General features: G+C 46.7%; 1 protein-coding gene across 3 annotated transcripts in view; it reads left to right on the top strand.

Annotated features, from left to right (window-relative positions):
- Positions 1–22626, top strand: part of ralgps1 (Ral GEF with PH domain and SH3 binding motif 1) — a 679800-nt gene that overhangs the window by 501839 nt on the left and 155335 nt on the right. For all 3 annotated transcript variants that reach the window (XM_055659791.1, XM_055659790.1, XM_055659792.1), the window contains one exon: positions 13770–13863. In XM_055659791.1, coding sequence (XP_055515766.1) covers positions 13770–13863 — 94 coding nt within the window. The remainder of the gene's footprint in view (positions 1–13769; positions 13864–22626) is intronic.

Genomic DNA, 22626 nt, shown 5'->3' with positions numbered 1-22626 from the left:
ACTCCACACAGACCGCACCCGTTGTCAGGATCAAACCTGGGTCTTTGATGCTGTGAGGCAGCGTCTCGATCGGTTCCACGGCACTGCAGTATGTTGTTGTTGATAAATGTTGTTACTGTGGCCCTGCACAGGATGTTTGCTGTGTGACTCCTTTCCAATCTGAGGCATAAAGCACACCCTCAAAGTTCTGAACATGGAAGAGATTAGTGGTCAAAGAGTACCGACGTCTCAAAAAAAACCAATTCCTTTTCCATCGTAGCTTTCACAATGCCAGGGCGGCACGGTGGCGCAGCGGTAGAGTTTACGCCTCACAGCGCCGGAGATCCGGGTTCGATCCTGACCTCGGGTGTTTTCTGTGCAGAGTTTGCACGTTCTCCCTGTGACCGCGAGGGTTTTCTCCGGGAGCTCCGGTTTCCTCCCACACTCCAAAGACGTGCATGTTTGTAGGTCAATTGACTTCTGTAAATTGTAAGATATAACTCGTGTACAGGGTGATCACTGGTCAGCGTGGACTGGTGAGCGAAGGGTCGGTTTCCACACTGTACCTTCAGACTATACAAAAGGCCAATTTGCTTTACAGCTAATGAAACACTTTATGCAGATGTCCGTGTGATCCAGTAAACATGGCAGCCAAATTGCTTACAGAATGTTCCTACATACAGGTTTTATAAAGGGCAAGTTGGATATTTTTAACTATGTTGATGGTGATTTAAGTGGGCAAGATATTGGGGATAGTTCCCTTGTTCCTCATCAAAACAGTCTCAAGGAGAACTCTTCCAATCTCCAAGCAAACAACCCTTGCAAGATACCCTGATACCCAGAGTATGTGGCCCTCCTTCAGTACTGCTTCAATGTGGATGAGGTTTGTTCTCCTGTCTCTGCCGTTGGAATCAAGTTGCAACCAACTGACTCCTAGAGTTATATAACAGGCCCTTCGGCCCAACTTGCCAATGCTGACCAAGATGCCCCATCCACACAAATTCCACCTGCCTGCATTTTGCCCGGATCCCTCTCAATCTATCCTATCCATGTACCTGTCCAGATGTCTTTTAAATGTTATTATAGTACCTGTCGCAACTATGTCCTGTTGCAGCTTGTTCCATACACCTACCAAGCACACAGTGGCGCAGCGGTAGAGTTGCTGCCTCACAGCGCCAGAGACCCAGGTTCGATCCTGACTACAGGTGCTGTCTGTACAGAGTTTGTACGTACATTCTCTCTGTGACCACGTGGGTTTTCTCTGGGTGCTTCGGTTTCCTCCCACACTGCAAACACACGCAGGTTTGCAGGTTAATTGTCTCTAGTGTGTAGTGTGTGCTAGTGTAATGGGGATTGCTGGTCAGCGCCGACACGGTGGGACCGAAGGGCCTGTTTCCACGCTGTATCTCTAAACTAAACTAAACTAAACTAAACACCAGACTCAGATTCCTATTAAATCTTTCCCCTCTAAAACCTCTGTACTCCGTTTCTTGATTCCCCTACTCTAAAAGACTCTGTGAAATTAAACTATCTATTCTCATCATGATTTTATGCACCTCTAAAATATCCCCCCCTCCTCCACCAACCCTATCCTCCTGTGCTCCAAGGACTATTCCTAGCCTGCCTAACTTCTCCCTATAGCTCAAGCCCTCAAATTCTGGCAAAACCCTCATAAATCTTCTCTGCATTCTTTCCAGTTGAACAATATTCTTCCTGTAACAGGGTGACCAAAACTGAACACAAAACTCCAATATTACACCCCAGAGGTATGACTTCTCTAACTTCAATTAACCCTTGCTTTCCCTCTCTCTCCACCCTCCCTCCCTTCCCTGTTCTCCGACCAGTCCTACTGTCTCCGACTACATTTTATCTGTTTCCTTCGTTGTTACCTTCTCCCAAATAACAATGATCTGTTCTACATTGTCTTTGATCTCCATTCCCCTTGTCCCATTTTCACACCTTACACTTCCTTATCGATATACATCCTTATCTATGTACCGCCCACCCCCCTGACATCAGTCTGAAGAAGAGCCTCGACCCGAAACGTCAACCATTCCTTCTTTCCAGAGATGCTGCCTGTCCCACTGAATTATTCCAGCATTTTGTGTCTATCTTTGATTTAAACCGGGATCTGCAGTTCCTCCCCACACAATACTCCAAATGCAGCCTCACCAATGTCTGGTACAATAGGCAAAGAACATCCCAACTACCTAGTACTCCGACTGATGAAGGCTAATGCACAGAAAACCTTTTTCAACACCCTATGTATTGAACTATGCAGCAGCACTCCTAGATCCCAATGCTCTACATCATCATAGTCATATAGTCATACAACATGGAACCTGGGCCTTCGACCCAACTTGCCCATGCAGAGCAGCGGGATCAAGGAGTGCTGCCACATAGTTCGGTGCAAGGGGGCATTTTTGAGATTATTCACACATACATATAAATCAATTTCCCAATTTCGCATGAAAACTGCCTCAATAACGTTTCCACTGCTGATGTCAGGCCATAAGGTCTTAAGTGCTTGAAGCAGAATTAGGCCATTTGGCCCATCAAGTCTGCTCCACCATTCATTCATGGCTGATCTATCTCTCCCTCCTAACCCCATTCTCCTGCCTTCTCCCCATAACCCCTGACACCCGAACTAATAGGGCTGTGGTTCCGTCATCATGACCATGGATCGTTTTGACCTCTATGCAAAGATGTCCATGGTAGTCCGCAATTTGTTGACGCTTTTATTATATAAAAATTGGCAGAGAAAAAAATAATTTGCAAATTGTTGTCATCTTTCAGAGGATGTACATTAACCTTTCAAACAAATCAGCTAAGAATTTTGAAGTTCTTTCTCTTGATGTTGTTTTAGTATAATATTCCTTCACATTTTAACCTCCTGACACCACACCCTATTGCAAAGAGTTTGGTTTAGTTTCAAATATAGCACGGAAACAGGGCCTTTGGTCCTCCGAATCCACGACGACCTGCTCACACTAGTTCTTAGTTATCCCTCTGTCTCATCCACTCCCTACACACTAGGGGCAATTTACAGAGGGTCAATTAACCTACAAGCCTACAAGTCTTTGGGATGCCTGGGCAGTGGCAGGTGCTATCGACCTGCACGGGAAGGTAGACGCTCCTGCCCCCACGAGTCTCAGGCAGATGGGGCTTGTCAGCCAGGAAAGGAGGTCCATCTAGGAGAGGAAAAACTCTGATTTAAAACCTCCACTGCCTTGTGGCCATGTCCAGTCATGGAAAAGGCTCCTGGAGTAAATCTCAAGAAAATCCGGAGTCGGAGCCTCTAAGGCAGTTTGTCGTTGTCTACAACCTCGCTCTGGCAGCTCCTGCGACGGCACTGGTGCCAAACTGTAACGGCCCTGCTGTTCCTTTGGATCGATCAGCAACGTGAAGAGGAGGGACGTGCTGCATGGGCAACAGCCTGTCCTCCATATGACATGGCCCAGGCTTGCATCCGACGAGGATGCATTCACCCATGGTCAGTCATGACCGAGGGAGGCCTACTTTGGGAATGCGGGAAGAAACCGGAGCACTCCGGAGGAAATGCACGCCCTCGCAGGGAGAACGTGCAAACTCCACACAGACAGCACCCGAGGTCAGGATCGAACCTGGGTCTCTGGCGCTTTGAGGCAGCAGCTCCACTGTTGTGTTCTGGTATTTTTATTTCACGTTACTGTAGATTCCATTAATTTCAGAGGCACATTATCTGTGACGATTTGTTCAGACAGTTTCAAGCTCAGTACCTCAAAGTCCAAATAGTCTAAAAGTAAAAGAATGTCAAATATCCTCTGGCCAGCCATTTTATATGGTGTTTCTTTAATGTCGTTTTAATTAATGGCTTGCTGCCATTCCTGTTCATGTTACGCAAATGCTTCAGAGAGACGGCAACTCTCATTTCCTGTACTCAATGGGCTGACAGTTGATCATTCAGCTATCCACATGTTCAGCAATACCACGTCTGCTTGGATGAACAGTTCAGGATGAACTGGCAGCTAAATGCGGGCAGTCCTGACCCTCTGCCCTGTTGCATTGAGCCCAGCAGTTTAGTTTAGTTTGGTTCAGCTTAGTTTAGTCCAGTTGAGTTTAGTTTATTGTCACGTGTACAGTGAAAAGCATTAGTTGCGTGCTATCCAGTCAGCGGGAAGACAATACAGTATTACAATCGAGCCATTTACAGTGTATAGATACGTGATACGGGAATAATGTTTAGTCCAAGATAAAGCCAGCAAAGTCCGATCAAAGATAGTCCAATGGTCACCATTGACGTAGATAGTAGTTCAGGACTGCTCTCTAATTGTTGGTGGGATGATTCAGTTGCCTGATAACAGCTGGGAAGAAACTGTCCCTGAATATGGAGGTGTGCGTTTTCACACTTCTGTACCTTTTGCCCGATGGAAGAGGGGAGAAGAGGGAGTGACCGGGGTGCGACTCGTCCTTGATGGAGTCAATGGGAGGGAGGTTGAATTGTGTGACGGTCTGGGCTGTGTCCGCGATGCGCTGCAATTCCTGGGACTCAGTGGACTCCAGCACGCTGCTGAGAGAGGCCCAAGCACTTTGCATCAGGCCCCAACTCCAAGCCAAAGAGGATGGATGGACGAACAGCATTCCCATTCATAGATCGTTGTACTGCACAAGAACAGGCCCTTCGGCCCACAATGTCTGTGGTGAACATGATGCCAAGACTAAATCTTCTATGCCTTCAAATGATCCATATCCCTCCATTCCCCACATATCCATGTGCCTATCTACAAGTGATTGAAATGCCACTATCAAATCTGCCTTCACCACCACCCCTGGCATTGCGTTCCAGGCACCCACCTGTGTAATAAAAAAAACTTGTCCCACAAGTCTCCTTTAAACTTTGCCCACATGTTGTCTATATGGACTGCAGAAAGGCATTTCATAAGTTCCCACATGGTAGGCTGTTCTGGAAGGTTAGATCGCATGGGATCCAGGGAGAGATAGTCTACTAGGTGGAGAATTGGCTTCATGGAAGGAAGCAGAGGGTGATGGTGGAAGGATGTTTGTTGGACTGGAGGCCAGTGACTAGTGGAGTGCCTGAGGAATCGTAGCTAGGCCCATTGTTGTTTGTGGTTTATATCGATGATTTGGGTGAGAATGTACAAGCTGTGATTAATCAGTTTGAAGATGACACTAAAATGGCTGGTATCATAGATATCAAAAATGACAGCGACATCTTGATCAGCTGGGCAAGTGGGCTGAGCACTGGGTTAATGGAGTTTAATGCAGAAGTGCAAAGTGTTGGATTTTGGGATGTCAAACCAAGGCAGGACCTACACAGTGAAAGACAGGGCCCTGTGGATTATTACAGAGCAGAGGGATCTAGGAGTTCAAATACATAGTTCCTTAAAAGTGGCGTCACAGGTACATAGAAACATAGAAACATAGACAATAGGTGCAGGAGTAGGCCATTCGGCCCTTCGAGCCTGCTCCTGCACCTAATTTCTATGTTTCTATGTTTCTATGAGGGGGTACCTCGTTGAAACCTACAGAATAGTGAAAGGCCTGGATAGAGTGGATGTGGGGAAGATATTTTCCCTAGTGGGAGCGTCTCGGACCAGAGGGCACAGCCGTAGAATAAAAGGATGTTCCTTTAAAAAGGAGATGAAGAGGAATTTCTTTAGTCAGAGGGTGGTGAATCTGTGGAATTCATTGCCACAGAAGGCCGTGGAGGCCAAATCAATGGGTATCTGTAAGGTGGAGATTGGCAGATTCTTGATTAGTACGGGTGTCAGGGGTTATGGGGAGAAGGCAGGAGAATGGGATTGAGAGGGAGAGATTTATCAGCCATGACTGAATGGCGTAGACTCGATGGGCCAAATGGCCTAATTCTGCTCCTATGATTTATGTACTTAAGTCCTGAATCTGGCCAGGGGCTAGTTGTCAACTTTTGTCAGTGCCAGCCCTGAGCTGGTTGTTGCTGGCAAGGGCAGCATTGATTGTCTATTCCTGAGCGTCTTTGAGTCGTCGAGGTTGAGATGTCTTCATGGACCTTCATCACTGTTGGGTAGCGAGTTACGGAACTTAGACCCAGCGACAATGAAGAAATGGTGATGTATTTCCAAGTCAGGACGGTATATGACTTGGAGGGGAGCCCGCAAGAGGTGGTCTTCCCATGTGCCTGCTTGAGTTGAGTTTATTGTCACCTGTACAGAGGTGCAGTGAAAGGCCTTTGCTTCGTGCTAACCAGTCAGCGGAAAGGCAACGGTTGATTACACTCGAGCCATTCACAGTCATGCACGATGAAGGGAATAACGTAAATAATGTTTAGTGCATGATAAAGCACGTAAAGTCCGCTCAAATATAGTCCAAAGGTCTACAATGAGCTAGATGGAAGCTCTCTAGTTGTTGGTAGGATGGTTCAGTTATAGAGTCATAGAGTGATACAGTGTGGAAACAGGCCCTTTGGCTCAACTTGCCCACACCGGCCCAGCTACACTAGTCCCACCTGCCCGCTTTTTGGCCCATATCCCTCCAAACTTGTCCTATCCATGTACTAGTCTAATTGTTTCTTAAACGTTGAGATAGTCCCTGCCTCAACTACCTCCTCTGGCAGCTTGTTCCATACACCCAGCACCCTTTGTGTGAAAAAGTCACCCCTCAAATTCCTATGAAATCTTTTGCCCTTCACCTTATACCTATGCCCTCCGGTCCTTGATTCACCTTCTCTGGGCAAGAGACTCTGTGCATCTCAGTTGCCTGATAGCAGCAGCTTCCCTGGTACATTGGTGGTTGAGGTGGCAGGTTTAGATGTGCCTGGGCGAGTGCAGGTATTTGCTCCAGCTCCACACACTGCACCATTGTACTCCCAAAATATTTTCCAGGTGTACCGATGTTTAGCCCATTAGACTCCACGTCTACACTGGGCATCCATTGTCCTTTGCCAACTTTCCCAGCGGCTCTGCGGATAATTGCCTTTGACAGAAGTGAATGGGCACTTGAACAGAAGCTGTGGTGGGAAGTCTTTGGAGTAGACGTGGTCCGACGTTTGGGCACTGCAGCGTGGCTCTGTTACTGGAGTACTCGCCCTTTGGCTGGGATGGTCTGTAGATGCAAGTTCAAATCCAATCCCAGCGGCTGGGGAATTCAGCTGAAGTAATTAACCAAAGTCTGGAATACAAAGCTGGTCTGTGTCTTGGAGTCTGTGAAGCTGCTGGTCTGTGGCAAAGCCTCATCATCTGGTTCACTTTAGGAAAGGAAGTCTGGAGTGTGTGTGTGTGTGTGTGAGTCCGATCCAATGTCAGTGTGGACAATAAATTCAGGTCTAGGCAGCAATGCCCACATTCTTTAGACTTTAGACATTGTAGATACAGCATGGAAACAGGGCCTTTGGCCTGCCCTGGATAGTGCTAGTGTATGGGGGATCCAACCAGAGATCCCCGTACAATAGCGCTGTCCTGCACACACCAGGGACAATTTACAATGTTTACCAAAGCCATCTAACCTACAAACCTGTACGTCTTTGGAGTGTGGGAGGAAACCGGAGCACCCGGAGAAAACCCACGCAGGTCACGGGGATAACATACAAACTCCATACAGACAGCACCCGCAGTCAGGATCATAGAAACATTGAAACATAAAAAATAGGTGCAGGAGTAGGCCATTCGGCCCTTTGAGCCTGCATCGCCATTCAATATGATCATGGCTGATCATCCAACTCAGTATCCTGTACCTGCCTTCTCTCCATACCCCCTGGTCCTCTTCGCCACAAGGGCCACATCTAACTCCCTCTTAAATACAGCCAATGAACTGTGGCCTCAACTACCTTCTGTGGCAGAGAGTTCCACAGATTCACCGCTCTCTGTGTGAAAAATGTTTTTCTCATCTCGGTCCTAAAAGACTTCCCCCTTATCCTTAAACTGTGATCCCTTGTTCTGGACTTCCCCAACATCGGGAACAATCTTCCTGCATCTAGCCTGTCCAAATCCTTAAGAATTTTGTAAGTTTCTATAAGATCCCCCCTCAATCTTCTAAATTCTAGTGAGTACAAGCCGAGTCTATCCAGTCTTTCTTCATATGAAAGTCCTGACATCCCAGAAACCAGTCTGGTGAACCGTCTCTGTACTTCCTCTATGGCAAGAATGTCTTTCCTCAGTTTAGGAGACCAAAACTGTATGCAATACTCCAGGTGTGGTCTCACCAAGACCATGTACAACTGCAGTAGAATCTCCCTGCTCCTATACTCAAATCCTTTTGCTATGAATGCTAACATACCATTCGCTTTCTTCACTGCCTGCTGCACCTGCATGCCTACTTTCAATGACTGGTGTACCATGACACCCAGGTCTCGTTGCATCTCCCCTTTTCCTAATCGGCCACCATTCAGATAATAGTCTACTTTCCTGTTTTTGCCACCAAAGTGGATAACCTCACATTTATCCACATTATACTGCATCTGCCATGCCATCAAACCTGGGTCCCTGCCTCTGGCCACCGTGCTGCTTTCTCCCCATGTTCTGTGTATAAGTAAAGGGCCTGGCCCACTTAGGCGGTTTCTTTAGGCGACTGCCGGTGATAGTCACATTCGTAGCAAGTAGCCGAACAAACGGCGACTGGACCCCCCACGACAATGTCTACGACAACCTACCCACCTAGTCGACGTCCAGCCACGGCAAGCTACTGGCAACCGGCGACCCATTAGGACGTCCACCTACGACCACACCTACGACCACACCTACGACCACACAGGCGACAACCAAAGTCAACCTGCGTCCACCCGCGACAAGCTACGACTCTGTCGGCGACAACTGAAGACAATTCAGTCGCCGGTACCTGTCGCCGGTTGACGTAAGTTGATGTAAGTAGTCGCCAATGGAATTCACTGAAGTCAGCACCAGCGACAACCTACGACAGCACCTACGTCAGGAAAAGTCAAGCTACGCTCATTGGCCCCAACCCATTGGCGCCAACTATCCCCGAAAATATTTGAACATGTTGAAAATCCAACGGAGATCAGAAAGACACTACGATTCTTTGGGCGACTTAGGAGACTACTCATGACCATACAGGCGACACCCCGGCAACCATGTGGCGACAGCCTAGTCCCCTGTAGTTAGCCTAAAAAATTGCCTAAGCGGGACAGGCCCTTAAAGCATCATCCTTGTTGGTGAGAATTATAAGCAATAATATTCTTGTTAGATGGAGCTGGCTCAGGAAGCTGATTGCCCCATTCCTGCCCCACCTCTTGTCGATGTCGATGTTGTTATATTCTACGATGACCAACTACCAACTGGCTTGCAGTCATTGTGCTGAGTCATTACTTTCTCCAGCAATATTTCTATTCACGTTTTCACATTGTGAATGGAATTATTTTAGGGAAGTAAATTTCAGGGGTTTGGCTTGGTACCAGTACATATCGATTTTTCACTATAACAAGGTGATATTCATTGTCTCACAGACTCGCAAGTAGAATTGGGAGCCAACTATAGTCAAACGATTCAATACATTTTCACAAGTTATATATTGGGGCAGCACAGTGGCACAGCGGTAGAGTTGCAGCCTTATAACGCCAGAGACTTAGGTTTGATCCCGACTATAGTTGCTGTCTGTGTGGAGTTTGTATACTCTCCCTGTGAATGCGTGGATTTCTCCGGGTGCTCTGATTTCCTCCCACTCCATCATGTTAGCCTCCACGTCTAGGGGCTCAACCATAAGAGTCCGGAAGTCAAGATGCAGCTCTATAGGACTTTGGTTAGGCTGCATTTGGAGTCTTGTGTACAGTTCTGGCCACCCCATTACAGGAAGCATTTGGAGGCTTCTACAGGGAGAGGTTGGATAGACTTGAGTTGTTTTCTCTGGAACATCAGAGGTTGAGGTGAGACTTGATAAAAGTTCATCAAACTATGAGCTGCAGAGATACGACAGTCAGAACCTTCTTCCCAGGTTGGAGATGTCCAACACTAGAGGGCACAGCAATGAGGTGAGAGGGGAAAAGTTTAATGGAGATGTGCGGGGCAAGTTTCTTTACACAGAGAGTGGTGGGTGCCTGGAACGCAATGCCAGGGATGGTGTTGGAGGCAGATACGGAGGTGTCGTTTAAGAGGCTGTTGGATAGGCAGACACAAAATGCTGGAGTAACTCAGCGGGATAGGCAGCATCTCTTCTTCAGAACGGTCTCGACCCGAAACGTTGCCCAATCCTTCTCTCCAGAGATGCTGCCTGTCCCGCTGAGTTACTCCAGCATTTTGTGTCTACCTTCATTTTAAAGCAGGATCTGCAGTTCTTTCCTACACTGTTGGATAGGGACATGGAAGTACTGGGAATAGAGGGATATGGATCAGCTGCAGGCAGATGAGTCAGTTCAACTTGCCATTGTTCAGCATAAACATTGTGGGCCAAAGGGTCTGTTTCTGCACTGTAGTTCTATGTTCTATGTACCATAGTGTACAAAATCTTGAGAGGAATAGACCGGGTAGATGCACAGAGTCTCTTGCCCACAGCAGGAGAATTGAGGACCAGAGGACATAGGTTCAAGGCGAAGGGGAAAAGATTTAATAGGAATCCGAGGGGTAACTTTTTCACACAAAGGGTGGTGGGTGGATGGAACAAGCTGCCAGAGGAGGTAGCTGACGCTGGGATTACCCCATCGTTTAAGAAACAGTTGGACAGGTACATGGATAGGACAGGTTTGGACGGATATGGACCAAACGAAGGCAAGTGGGACTGGGACATTGATGTGGCTGGTGTGGGCAAGTTGGGCCGAAGGGCCTGTTTCCACACTGTATTATTCTGCAAACAGAATAATGAAATTCTTACTTGCAGCAGTACAACAAGTCTGCTAACACAGTACTCATAGATGACATGGTCGAAAAAATGTTCAATAACTTTTTAAAAAGAAATATCAGTGCAAAACGCAAACAAAAATATCGAGTGGAACCAAGATAATTCGGAGTAAAGAGCCTGTCCCACTTGGGCGTCATTTGCGTGTCATTTACGCAACACATTTACGCGTCAGGACGCACGACACGCGCGTGGTGATGCACATTACATGCCCATTGTGCGTGGTGATGTAGGCAGTGACGCGTGGTCGCACGCTGCGCCCCGAGATTTGGGGATTCACAAAATCTGAGTGGCGCGCAAATGACCTTTAGGAGTTTAGTTTGTGATTGTCGTGTTCAAGATTCTGATGGCTGGAGGGAAGATGCTGTTCCTGAACATGGACATTACGGGTTTCAGAACCCTGTACCTTCTTCCTGATGGCAGGGGTGAAATGAGAGCGTGCCCAGTGTGGTGTGGGTCCGTGATGATACTGACTGCCTTTTTGAGGCAGCGCGTGCTATCTTTCCATTCAACGGTGGGGCGGTCAGTATCCGTGATGGACTGGGCGATTTGGTTGTTAGGCTAGGTTAACATGGCAGGTATTTGATCATATCCCTGCCACGTTAACCAGAGCTAGATAAAGCTCTCTGGGCTAGCGGAATCAAGGGAAATGGGGAGAAGGCAGGCACGGGTTACGGATTGTGGATGATCAGCCATGAAGCCATGAAGGCCATTGCAGGCTCGAAGGGCCGAATGGCCTACTCCTGCACCTATTTTCTATGTACCTATTTTCTATGATCACAATGAACGCTCGAATGGCCAAATTGCCTCCTCCTGAACCTATTTTGTTTGTTTCTATAACTGAACTCTTTGTAAAGGAAGCCAGCACCATTCACTGGTGGTGGGACATGATTGAAAGAGGAAAAACTACTTAAACCAAAGAGAATTCGTATGTCCTGGGCAGTTCTCCCGACTGGATCAGTTCCTGTGGATTGGAGGGTAGCCAATGTAACTCCACTTTTTAAGAAAGGAGGGAGAGAGAAAACGAGGAATTATAGACTAGTTAGTCTTACATCGGTAGTGGGGAAGATGCTGGAGTCGATTTATAAAGATGTTACAGCAGCGCATTTGGAAAGCAGTGATGGGATCGGTCAAAGTCAGCATGGATTTATGGAGAAATCGTGCTTGATTAATCTTTGGAATTTTCTGAGGATGTAACAAGTAGAATGGATAAGGGAGAGCCAGTAGATGTGGTGTATCTAGACGTTCACAAAGCCTTTGACAAGGTCCCACACAAGAGATTAGTGTGCAAAATTAGAGCACATGGTATTGGGGATAGGGTATTGACATGGATAGAGAACTGGTTGGCAGACAGGAAGCAAAGAGTAGGAATTTCAGAAAGGCAGGCAGTGATTAGTGGGGTGCCGCAAGGCTCGAAGCTGGGACCCTAGTTGTCTACAATATATTTTAACGATTTAGACGAGGGAATTAAATGTAACATTCGGCTCGAAGGGCCGAATGGCCTACTCCTGCACCTAATTTCTATGTTTCTATGTTTCTATCTCTCAGCTTGCGGATGACACAAAACTGGGTGCCAGTGTGAGCTGTGATGAGGATGCTATGAGGCTACAGGGTGACTTGGATAGGTTGGATGAGTGGGCAGAAGCATGGCAGATGCAGTATAATGTGAATAAATGTGGATAAATCCACTTTGGTGGCAAGAACAGGAGGGAAGATTATAATCTGAAGTGTCAGATTAGCAGAAGAGGAGGTGCAACGAGACCTGGGTGTGCTTGTACACCAGTCACTGAAATTAAGCATGCAGGTGCAGCAGGCAGTGAAGAAAGCTAATGGCATGTTGGCCTTCATTGCGAGAGGATTTGAGTTTAGGGGCAAGGAGGTCCTACTGCAGTTGTACATGGCCCTGGTGAGACCACACCTGGAGTATTGTATGGAAAATTGATCTCCTAATTTTAGGAAGGGCATTATTGCTATTGAGGGAGTACAGCGTACGTTCACTAGGTTAATTCCCGGGATGACGGGACTGATGTATGATGAAAGAATGGGTCGACTGTGCTTGTATTCACAGGAATTTAGGATGAGAGGTCCTCTTGTAGAAACATATAAAATTCTTAGAGGATTGGACAAGGTAGATGCAGGAAAAATGTTCCCGATTTTGGGGGAGTCCAGAACCAGGGCTCACAGTTTAAGAATAAGGGGTCGGCCATTTGGGACTGAGATGAGGAAAAACATTTTCACCCAGAGAGTTGTGAATCTGTGGAATTCTCTGCCACAGAAGGCAGTGGAGGCCAATTCACCGTATGTTTTCAAGCGAGAGTTAGATTTAGCTCTTAGGGCTAATGGAATCGAGGGATACGGGGAAAAAGCAGGAATGGGTTACTGATTTTGGATGATCAGCCATGATCATATTAAATGGTAGTGCTGGCTCGAAGGGCCGAAGGGCCTACTCCTGCACTTATTTTCTAAGTTATGCACATTGTAGATGCAGAGAATGAGAGGGAAAATCTCAGGCCTGGAGGTTAAATTTAGTTAAATTTAGAGACAGCACGGAAACAAGCCCTTCGGCCCACCAAGTTTGTGCCGACCAGCCATCACCCTCACACTTACACAATCCTACACATGCTAGGGACAATTTACAATCATACCAAGCCAATTAACCTGCAAACCTGTATGACTTTAGAGTGTGTGGGAGGAAACTGGAGCACCCCGGAGGAAACAGGTCATGGGGTGAATGTACAAACTCTGCACAGACAGCACCCGTGGTTAGAATCGAACCGGGATCTCTAGCGCTGTAACTCTGCGCCACCGTGCCGCTCGTGCTGTAGGAGAGTGATATTCGGCCCTCGAGGATTACCCTATTCCCCAGGGGTCTCTCGGCGAAAGAAAATAAGCATGGTGATTGAGGATTTTGCAAAGTTATATATATCCCCCTGGCAGCGATTTGCTTAATAGCCTCGCCTTGCTTTCATTCACAGACTATCTGGTGACATTGCCCCATGTGCAAAACTACTTGAAATCTGTGCGGTACATCGAGGAGCTGCAGAAGTTTGTGGAAGATGACAACTATAAGTAAGTGTATGTGTGCGGCTTTGCAACCACTGACTAGACTGTGAAAGGACTGCAGTGTTCGGGGCTGTGAGTTACATCATGCACCCTGCCCAGTGCCAACTAACCTCTGTGGCAAATACGGGAATAAGAGTCTCTTTGGGAATTGTCGAAAATCTTGGAAATTATGATTCGTACTCAGGAGCTGGGAAATCTAGAGTCGGTTGAAGGTGGCGCATGTTGGAATTTGATGTTTGGATATAATCATTTTGTGGGCCATTATCAACTGCTGAGAGATACAGCGTGAAAGCAGGCCCTTCAGCCCACTGAGTCCGTGCCAACCGGGGAACACTCCTACACTAGCACTATCCTACTATTTGCAATCCTTACCAAAGCTAATTAACTTACAAAACTGCACGTCTTTGGAATGTGGGAGGAAACCGGAGCACCCGGAGAAAACCCACGCGGTCACGGGGAGGAATTACAAACTCCATACAGACAGCACCCGTAGTCAGGATCGAACCTGGGCCTCTGGCACTGGGAGGCAGCAACTCTACCGCAGCGCCACCGTGCTGCCCATGCACTTCTTAAGGGAGTAGTCTTCAATTTGGAAATATGTTCCCCATGCTAACAGGAAACAAAGAGGTCCCTTTCAGAATGGCAGGCAGTGGCGAGTGGTGTGCCGCAAGGCTCAGTGCTGGATCCACGGCTATTTACAATATGCATTGATGATTTAGATGAAGGAATTAAAAGCAACATTAGCAAATTTGCAGATGACACATAGCTGGGTGGCAGTGTGAAATGTGAGGAGGATGCTATGAGGATGCAGGGTGACTTGGATAGGTTGGGTGAGTGGGCAGATGCAATATAATGTGGATAAATGTGAGGTTATCCACTTTGGTGGCAAGAGCAGGAAGGCAGATTATTCTCTGAATGGTGTCAGGTTAGGAAAAGGGGAGGTACAACGAGACCTGGGTGTCCTTGTACATCAGTCACTGAAAGTAAGCATGCAGGTACAACAGACAGTGAAGAAAGTAATGGCATGTTGGCCTTCATAATGAGAGGAGTTGAGTATAGGAGCAATGAGGTCCTTCTTCAGTTGCACAGGGCCCCAGTGAGACCACACCTGGAGTAGTGTCTGCATTTTTGGTCTCTTAATTTGAGTAAGGCCATTCTTGCTGTTGAGGGAGTGCAGCGTAGGTTCATGAGGTTAATTTCCGGGATGGAGAGACTGACATATGATGAACGGATGGAGCGACTGGGCTTGTATACACTGGAATTTAGAAGAATGAGAAGGGAACTAATAAAAACAAAAAAATATATTAAGGGATTGGACACGCTAGATGCAGGAAACATGTTCCCGATGTTGGGGGCGTACAGAACCAGGGGCCACAGTTTAAGGATAAGGGGTTGGCCATTTAGAACGAGGATGAGAAAACACTGAGAGTTGTGAATCTGTGGAATTCTCTGCCTCAGAAGGCAGTGGAGGCCAATTCGCTGAATGCATTCAAAAGAGAGTTAGATAGAGCTCTTAAGGCTAGCGGAATCAAGGGATAATGGGGAGAAGGCAGGGACGGGTTACTGATTGTGGATGATCAGACGTGATCACATTGAATGGTGGTCCTGGCTCGAATGGCCAAATGTCCTACTCCTACACCTATTGCCTATGTATCTATGCTGTGAGAATCTGTGGTAAATGATTGTGGTCTGAGGTGGTGAATTAATTGCATCCCCTGCTTCCTATTGTTTAGATTTTTGGAAGGAAATTGTTTACAGTCACAAGAACGTTCCTGAATCCCAGGAAAAAAGTTATGCACAACAGCGATAATGCATAATAGGAACAGAGGTTAGCTATTTGCTCCCTGTCAGTCTGTGTCACCAAGCAGAAAGACCAGGACTGAGATATCCCTCAGGTTCATTGTCCTGCCTGATCCTGTTTCACACGATGGGTGGTGGGTGTATGGAACGAGCTGATAGTTGAGGCAGGGACTGTCACAACATTTAAGAAACAGCGAGACAGGTACATGTATACAAAAATGCTGGAGAAACTCAGCGGGTGAGGCAGCATCTATGGAGCGAAGGAAATAGGCAACGTTTCGGGCCGAAACCCTTTCGGGTTTCGGCCCGAAACGTTGCCTATTTCCTTCGCTCCATAGATGCTGCCTCACCCACTGAGTTTCTCCAGCACTTTTGTCTGCCTTCGATGCTCCAGCATCGGCAGTACCTTCTTAAACAGGTACATGCATACGACAGGTTTAGAGGGATATGGACCAAACGCAGGCAGGTGGGACTAGTGTAGATGGGACGTGCTGGTCGGTGTGGGCAAGTTGGGCTGAAGTCATCGAACGCTGTATGACTCGATAACTCTATCCCTTGATTCCCTTGAGTATAGAAGTCCCCGGATATCATATGAATATAGTGCAATGAGTGGACTTCCACAAGCTAGTGAATGCCAAAGGAGTTGGTTTCTTCCGATCCTTTGCACCGGAGTTTACAATCAATCCTTTGCCATGATAGTACGTTGAAAGAGAAAACAAGCATACAACTGTGACCCACTGACAATCTCCTCACTATGTCTACACTTGGACAGTGAAACTCACTGCGATGCTCTGTGGAACGTGGTCCGTGGTCTATATATGTTTCCTGCATGAAGTATTTTTTTCTCCAATACAGAACCTCTGTGTATTCCAGACAACAAACCTATAGTTAGGTGCATAGAGGGCTATTGGGGTCAGTAATTGACACTGCTAGATGTTTAGATTAGTTTAGTTTAGAGATACAGTGCCGAAACAGGCCCTAGAATCGACCACCGAGTCCATCCCGACCAGCAATCCCAACGCTATCCTACACGAGGAACAAATTTAAAAATATTTTTATACCAAGCCAATTAACCTACAAGCTTAATAGTGTTTGGAGTGTGGAAGTTCTCGGAGTAAACCCACGCAGGTTACGGGGAGAACGTATAAACTCCGTATAGACAGCACTCGTAGTCAGGATCAAACCCGGGTCTCTGGCGCTGTAAGGCAGCAACTCTACCGCTGCGCCACCGTGCCGCCCACGTGTTGTTGTTGATTCAGCTCGCTCGGAGTCCTTCCCTGGAATAGTACTGGGATTAGAACTGGGCTGGCACTTCAGGGTTGTCAGCTAGAAGGGTACACAGAACCGCAAGACAAATCCTTGTGATCATATGAATGATTGATCACCCAACATCACTCCTGCTTGCCTTTAGGTTACAAGGACTTGATTCATTCTGGTGGAACAAAATGAAGGTGTTTACGTTGCTTGGCTATTATCCACCAGCTTGGACTATTTAGGCAGCGAGATGAGGTTATCCTTTCCAAGAAAACAGGGAAATTGCTTCTTCATAACAAATGATCTGCAACTCCAGAAGCTAGCGCCCATAACAACAAACAAAGAACACTGGACTGTAAAAGCCCTGATAGACACAAAAAGCTGGAGTGACTCAGTGGGACAGGCAGCATCTCCGGATAGAAGGAATGGGTGACGTTTGGGGTCTGGACCTGTCTTCAGAACATCTGGTTCACTGGATGTCCTTCAGGGAAGAAGGTCTTCCTCAAGGACCACGGTGGGCTTTCTACCCTGTGGTCTACTTGATTCTAGGACCACTGTATGGTTTGTTTTAACCGCCTTCTGAAATGGCCTGGCAGCCCTCTCGAAATCAAGAGCAAAAAGGGGGGCAAATAATGAAATGTGGGAGATTTAAAACATGGGGCAGATTGCGTAAGGAAGTACATTTGAATTAGTTCTGTGATTTGCACACTTACAGGTATGTGCACACACTGGTCAGACCACATTTGGAGTATCGTGAGCAGTTTTAGGCCCCACATCTGAGGAAGGATGTGCTGGCACTGAGGAAGGTCAAGAGAGATGTTTATGAGAATGATCCCAGGAATGAGTGGTTTAGATTAATTAACGTATGATGAGTGTTTTGCAGCACTGGGCCTGTACTCGCTGGAGTTTAGAAGGATGAGGGGACACCTCATTGAAACTTACCAAATAGTGAAAGGCCTGGATAGAGTGGATGTGGAGAGTATGTTTCCACTAGTGGGAAAGTCTAGGATAAGAGGTCATAGCCTCCGAATAACAGGACGTACCTGTTTAGAAAGGAGATGATGAGGAATTTCTTTAGTCATTGGGTGGTGAATCTGTGGAATTCATTCTCAGATGGTTGTGGAGGCCAAAGTCAATGGATATTTTAAAGATGGAGTCTAACAGATTTTTAATTAGTACGGGTGTCAGAGGTTATGGGGAGAAGGCAGGTGAATGAGGTTGGGAGAGAAAGATAGATTTGCCATTGTTAAATGGCGAAGTAGACTTAGAAAATAAGTGCAGGAGGAGGCCATTCAGCCCTTCGAGCCAGCATAGAAACAGAAAATAGGTGTAGGAGGATGGGCCAGATGACCTAATTCTGCTCCTAGAACTTATGAACTTATGAAAGAAAGTATAACTCGCGTTTCTAAAACACAGATTGAATTTAATACGCACAATGTGTTCGGGAACATTTTCATGACGTGGGCCGAATTGGTTATAATCAAGAACTGGACAACCACTAAAAAGTTAATTTGGAAATTAACGTGTAGGAAAGAACTGTTTTGGAAATGTTTTTGATGTTGGTAGAAACAACTGTTTATATGTAACCATCCTTCAGCAATCAAACATCATTGTCTCTTAAGAACAGAGCTGCTATTTTAACCATGGGTGGCAATTTAAAAACACTTCTCTTGCCACTTGTGCAACCATACTGTTAAACAATATAACACGCAGCCTTTAGTATTTTTGGCTTGCAGTAATAAAAATAAACTTATTTCTATTGAAAACACCTTTATTTTTGAAAACTTCTGCAGGCAAAATGACTTTGTTGTTACGAGTCTAATTCTCTCTCGTCGCTAACCCGCGTTCCCACATTGACATCATTGTTTTTATTTTTCGATTTACTATAAAATGATGTTTCTTAGAAACGCAACTCACAATGTAAAAAGCTGCAGTAAAGTTCAACTTGGAAACTGCGCAGGGAAGATGTATGATGATGCTGCCTGAACTAGAGGGCCAGAGCTATAGGGAGTGGTTGATCAGGCTGGGACTTTATCCTTGGAGTGCAGGAAGCTGAGATTATCGTGTAGAGGTGTATAAAATCATGAGGGGAATAGATAGGGCTGTAGGTTAACCCGGCAAGACAGGCAGAGTTGAGCTGCATTTAGCGCTGGATTGAGCCTCCGAAGCCTCACGCGTGTGTGTGTGAGTGTGCGTATGCGCGCGCGGCTGACAAGGAATTGTGTCCCTTCTGTCCCCCGGTCCCCTCCATATTTTGATAGCGATTTCCGAGCCTGGGGTGTGTTACGATCCAGTATTTACAATTCTCCATCAGCACCATCCATAACAAACAAAACCTCGCCCAGTAATCCCAGGAAAAGGAAATAGTCTTAGTTAGTTTTAGTTTCAGAGATACAGTGTGGATACACCGGGTTCACACCGACCATCGATCACCCGTTCACACTAGTTCCATGTTGTCTCACGTACTCATCCACTCCCTACACCACCAGGGGCAATTTACAGAGGGCCAATTACCCTACAGCAGCTGAATAAAACCCACGCGATCACAGGGAGAACGTGCAAACTCCACACAGACAGCATCCGAGGCCGGGATTGAACCCGGGTCTCTGGCGCTGTGAGGCAGCAGCTCTACCCGCTGCGCCGTTGTAGTTGAACATAATATGAAATAGTATTCTATAGTCATGGTGCTTTTTAAAAATAATTTAAATGATGAACGCGTAGCATGGTTTTGTAGCGGTAGAGTTGCTGCCTTACAGCGCCAGACCCAGGTTAGATCCTGACTACAGATGCTGTCTGTACGGAGTTTGTACGTTCGTCCTGCGACAGCGTGGGTTTTCTCCGGATCCTCCAGTTTCTTCCCACACTCCAAAGACGTACAGGTTTACAGGTTAATTGGCTTTGGTATAAATGTAAATTATCCCTAGCGTGTAGGATAGTGCTAGTGTACGGGAATTGCTGGTCGGCGCGGTCTCGGTGGGCCGAAGGCCTGTTTCTGCGCTACATCTCTAAATGAAACTAAAACATTTACGAGGCAACGGTGGAATAGTGTGCTGTCAAAATCCAGAGAAGAGGATTGGACTTGGTTCACTGTGGACTCATGGAAAGGCAGATGCTGGTTTAAAATAAAAGACACAAAGTGTTGGAGTAACTCAGCTGGTCAGGCAACTTCCCTGGAGAGCAACTTTCCAATTTGGCCTTTATCTAACAATCAAACATCCCTCGCCTGTATCCACCTATCACTTGCTGTGCCTTGTTCCACCCCCACCCCCACCCCCCCCTCCACTCTCTCCCCCTCCCCCCCCCCCCCCCCCCCCCCCCCCCCCCCTCCCCCACTCCACAAAAATGTAATGGCTGAGAACGGGTCCCGATCCAAAACGTCATCTTTTCACGTTCTCCAGACATGCTGCCTGACCCGCTGAATTAATCCAGCACTTTGTAAACCAGCAATCCCGGTGTCCACTCTTCAGATATAGCTCATTGACTGTAAAAGGCCCTGTCCCACGATGCGAGTTTACCCAAGTGCTCTCCCGAGTTTTTAAAGAAATCAAACTCGTGATAGGTACGTAGAATGTACATAGCGGGTACGTTGGAGCTCGTGGATGTCTCGTAGCGGCTCGTAATGCTAACGGCAGGTACTCGGGGAAACGTGGAAACTCGTGAAGTTTTTTCAACTGTGTGAAAAATTTCCAAGAGTAAAAAACTACTCGTGATGAAGTACCAGGAGTTTGATTTTTTTTTAACTCGGGAGAGCTCTTGGGTAAACTCACATTGTGGGATAGGGGCTTAAGACCTTTACAATATTTCAGAAAATACTTCACAAGTGTAAATATTTATTTTGCTTTGACTGTTCTTTCTTTCGTCCATTTATTTTCTTTTCTCCCTTTCACTCTCTCCTTTCCTTTTTCTCAATGTGTACCTTTCCTGAAAAATAGCTTATTTGCTTACAAGGGCAAGAATTCAATACTGGGGAATAATGGAAAATGCTGCTTTCAAATTCCTTGAGCTGGTTCTGAAGTGGAGATTGTGACGGCAATGGAAAAAAACAAAGGGAACTGAATGTAACCAATTTTTCTTGGCTTTTGAAATTTCCAGTATTGTGCTTTTAAAGTATGCTTTTGAAAACTTTGGAAACTCTGAGGAGACGCCTTTTTAACCTGCGCTTCCAATATAACCCGAATTCTTCCACGTTCCCAGTATAAAATTGAGCGGTGTTGAATTTAATCAGGCGGTGTCAACGTGAACTCAAGTTGACCTAATGATATCTACCTAACCCCCTTTCTTTCCCCCCCACTCTTCCCTGTGCCACACCTGATGCCCACACCTGATGCCCACTTCTCCCGCTACCCCTCCCCATCCCGTCCCCTTCCTCCTGTACCCCTTCCACAAGCGCCACATTTCACGCCTCTTGTCTCTCTCTCACAGCCCTTTGCCCTTTCACCACAGTTCAGTTTATTGTCACGTGTACCGAGGTACAGCGAAAAGACTTTGTCTCAGTCCAAAGACAATACATGAAAGGCTTGGATGGAGTGGATGTGGATTTAAGATTCAAGATTGAAGAGAGTTTATTGTCATGTGTCCCAGACAGGACAATGAAACTCTTGCTTTGCTTCAGCACAACAGAATACAGTAGGCATAAATAAATACAGAATAGATCAGTGTGACCATATAGCATTGAATATATATATACCCACATAAATAAGCATATCAAGTGAAATAGGCTGATTTTCGTTTGAGTTGAGTTTAGTAGTCTGATGGCTGTGGGGAAGAAGCTGTTCCAGAACCTGGATGTTGCAAATTTCAGGCTCCTGTACCTTCTTCCCGAAGGCAGCGGGGAGATGGGTGTGTAGCCAGGATGTTGTAGGTCCTTGATGATGCTGCCAGCTTTTTTGAGGCAGCGACTACGGTAGATCCCCTCGATGGTAGGGAGGTCTGAGCCGATGATGGACTGGGCAGTGTTTACAACTTTTTGCAGTCTTTTCCGCTCCAGGGCGTTCAACCGATCAGCATGCTCTCTACTGTGCACCTGTAGAAGTTAGAGAGAGTCCTCCTTGACATACTGACTCTCCGTAATCTTCTCAGGAAGTAGAGGTGCTGATGAGCTTTCTTTATAATTGCAGCAATTTTCTGGGACCAGGAGAGATCTTCGGAAATATGCACGCCCAGGAATTTAAAGCTCTTGACCCTTTCCACCATCGACCCGTTGATATAAACGAGACTGTGGGTCCCCATCCAAAGTCCGCAATCAGTTCCTTGGTTTTGCTGGTGTTCAGAGCCAGGTTATTGTGCTAGCACCATTTGGTCAGTCGGTCGATCTCACTTCTAGACTCTGACTCATCTCCATCAGTGATACGTCCCACAACAGTGGTGTCGTCGGCGAACTTGATGATGGAGTTTGCACTATGACCGGCTACGCAGTCATGAGTATAGAGTGAGTACAGCAGGGGTGAGCACGCAGCCTTGAGGTGCTCCCGTGCTGATTGTTATCGAGGCTGACACATTTCCACCAATACGAACAGACTGTGGTCTGCAAATGAGGAAGTCGAGGATCCAATTGCAGAGGGATGCGCAGAGACCCAGTTCTGCGAGTTTGGTAACCAGCTTGGAGGGGGTGATTGTAATAAATACCGAGCTGTAGTCAATGAATAACAGCCTGACATATGAGTTTTTGTTGTCCAAGTGTTCCAGAGCGGAGTGGAGAGCCAGCAAGATCACATC

This window comes from Leucoraja erinacea, chromosome 31 (genome assembly GCF_028641065.1).
Source record: "Leucoraja erinacea ecotype New England chromosome 31, Leri_hhj_1, whole genome shotgun sequence".
Taxonomy (NCBI): Eukaryota; Metazoa; Chordata; class Chondrichthyes; order Rajiformes; family Rajidae; genus Leucoraja; species Leucoraja erinaceus.
The sequence above is the reverse complement of the archived record's forward strand: the minus strand, read 5'-3'. Positions and strand labels throughout refer to the sequence as shown.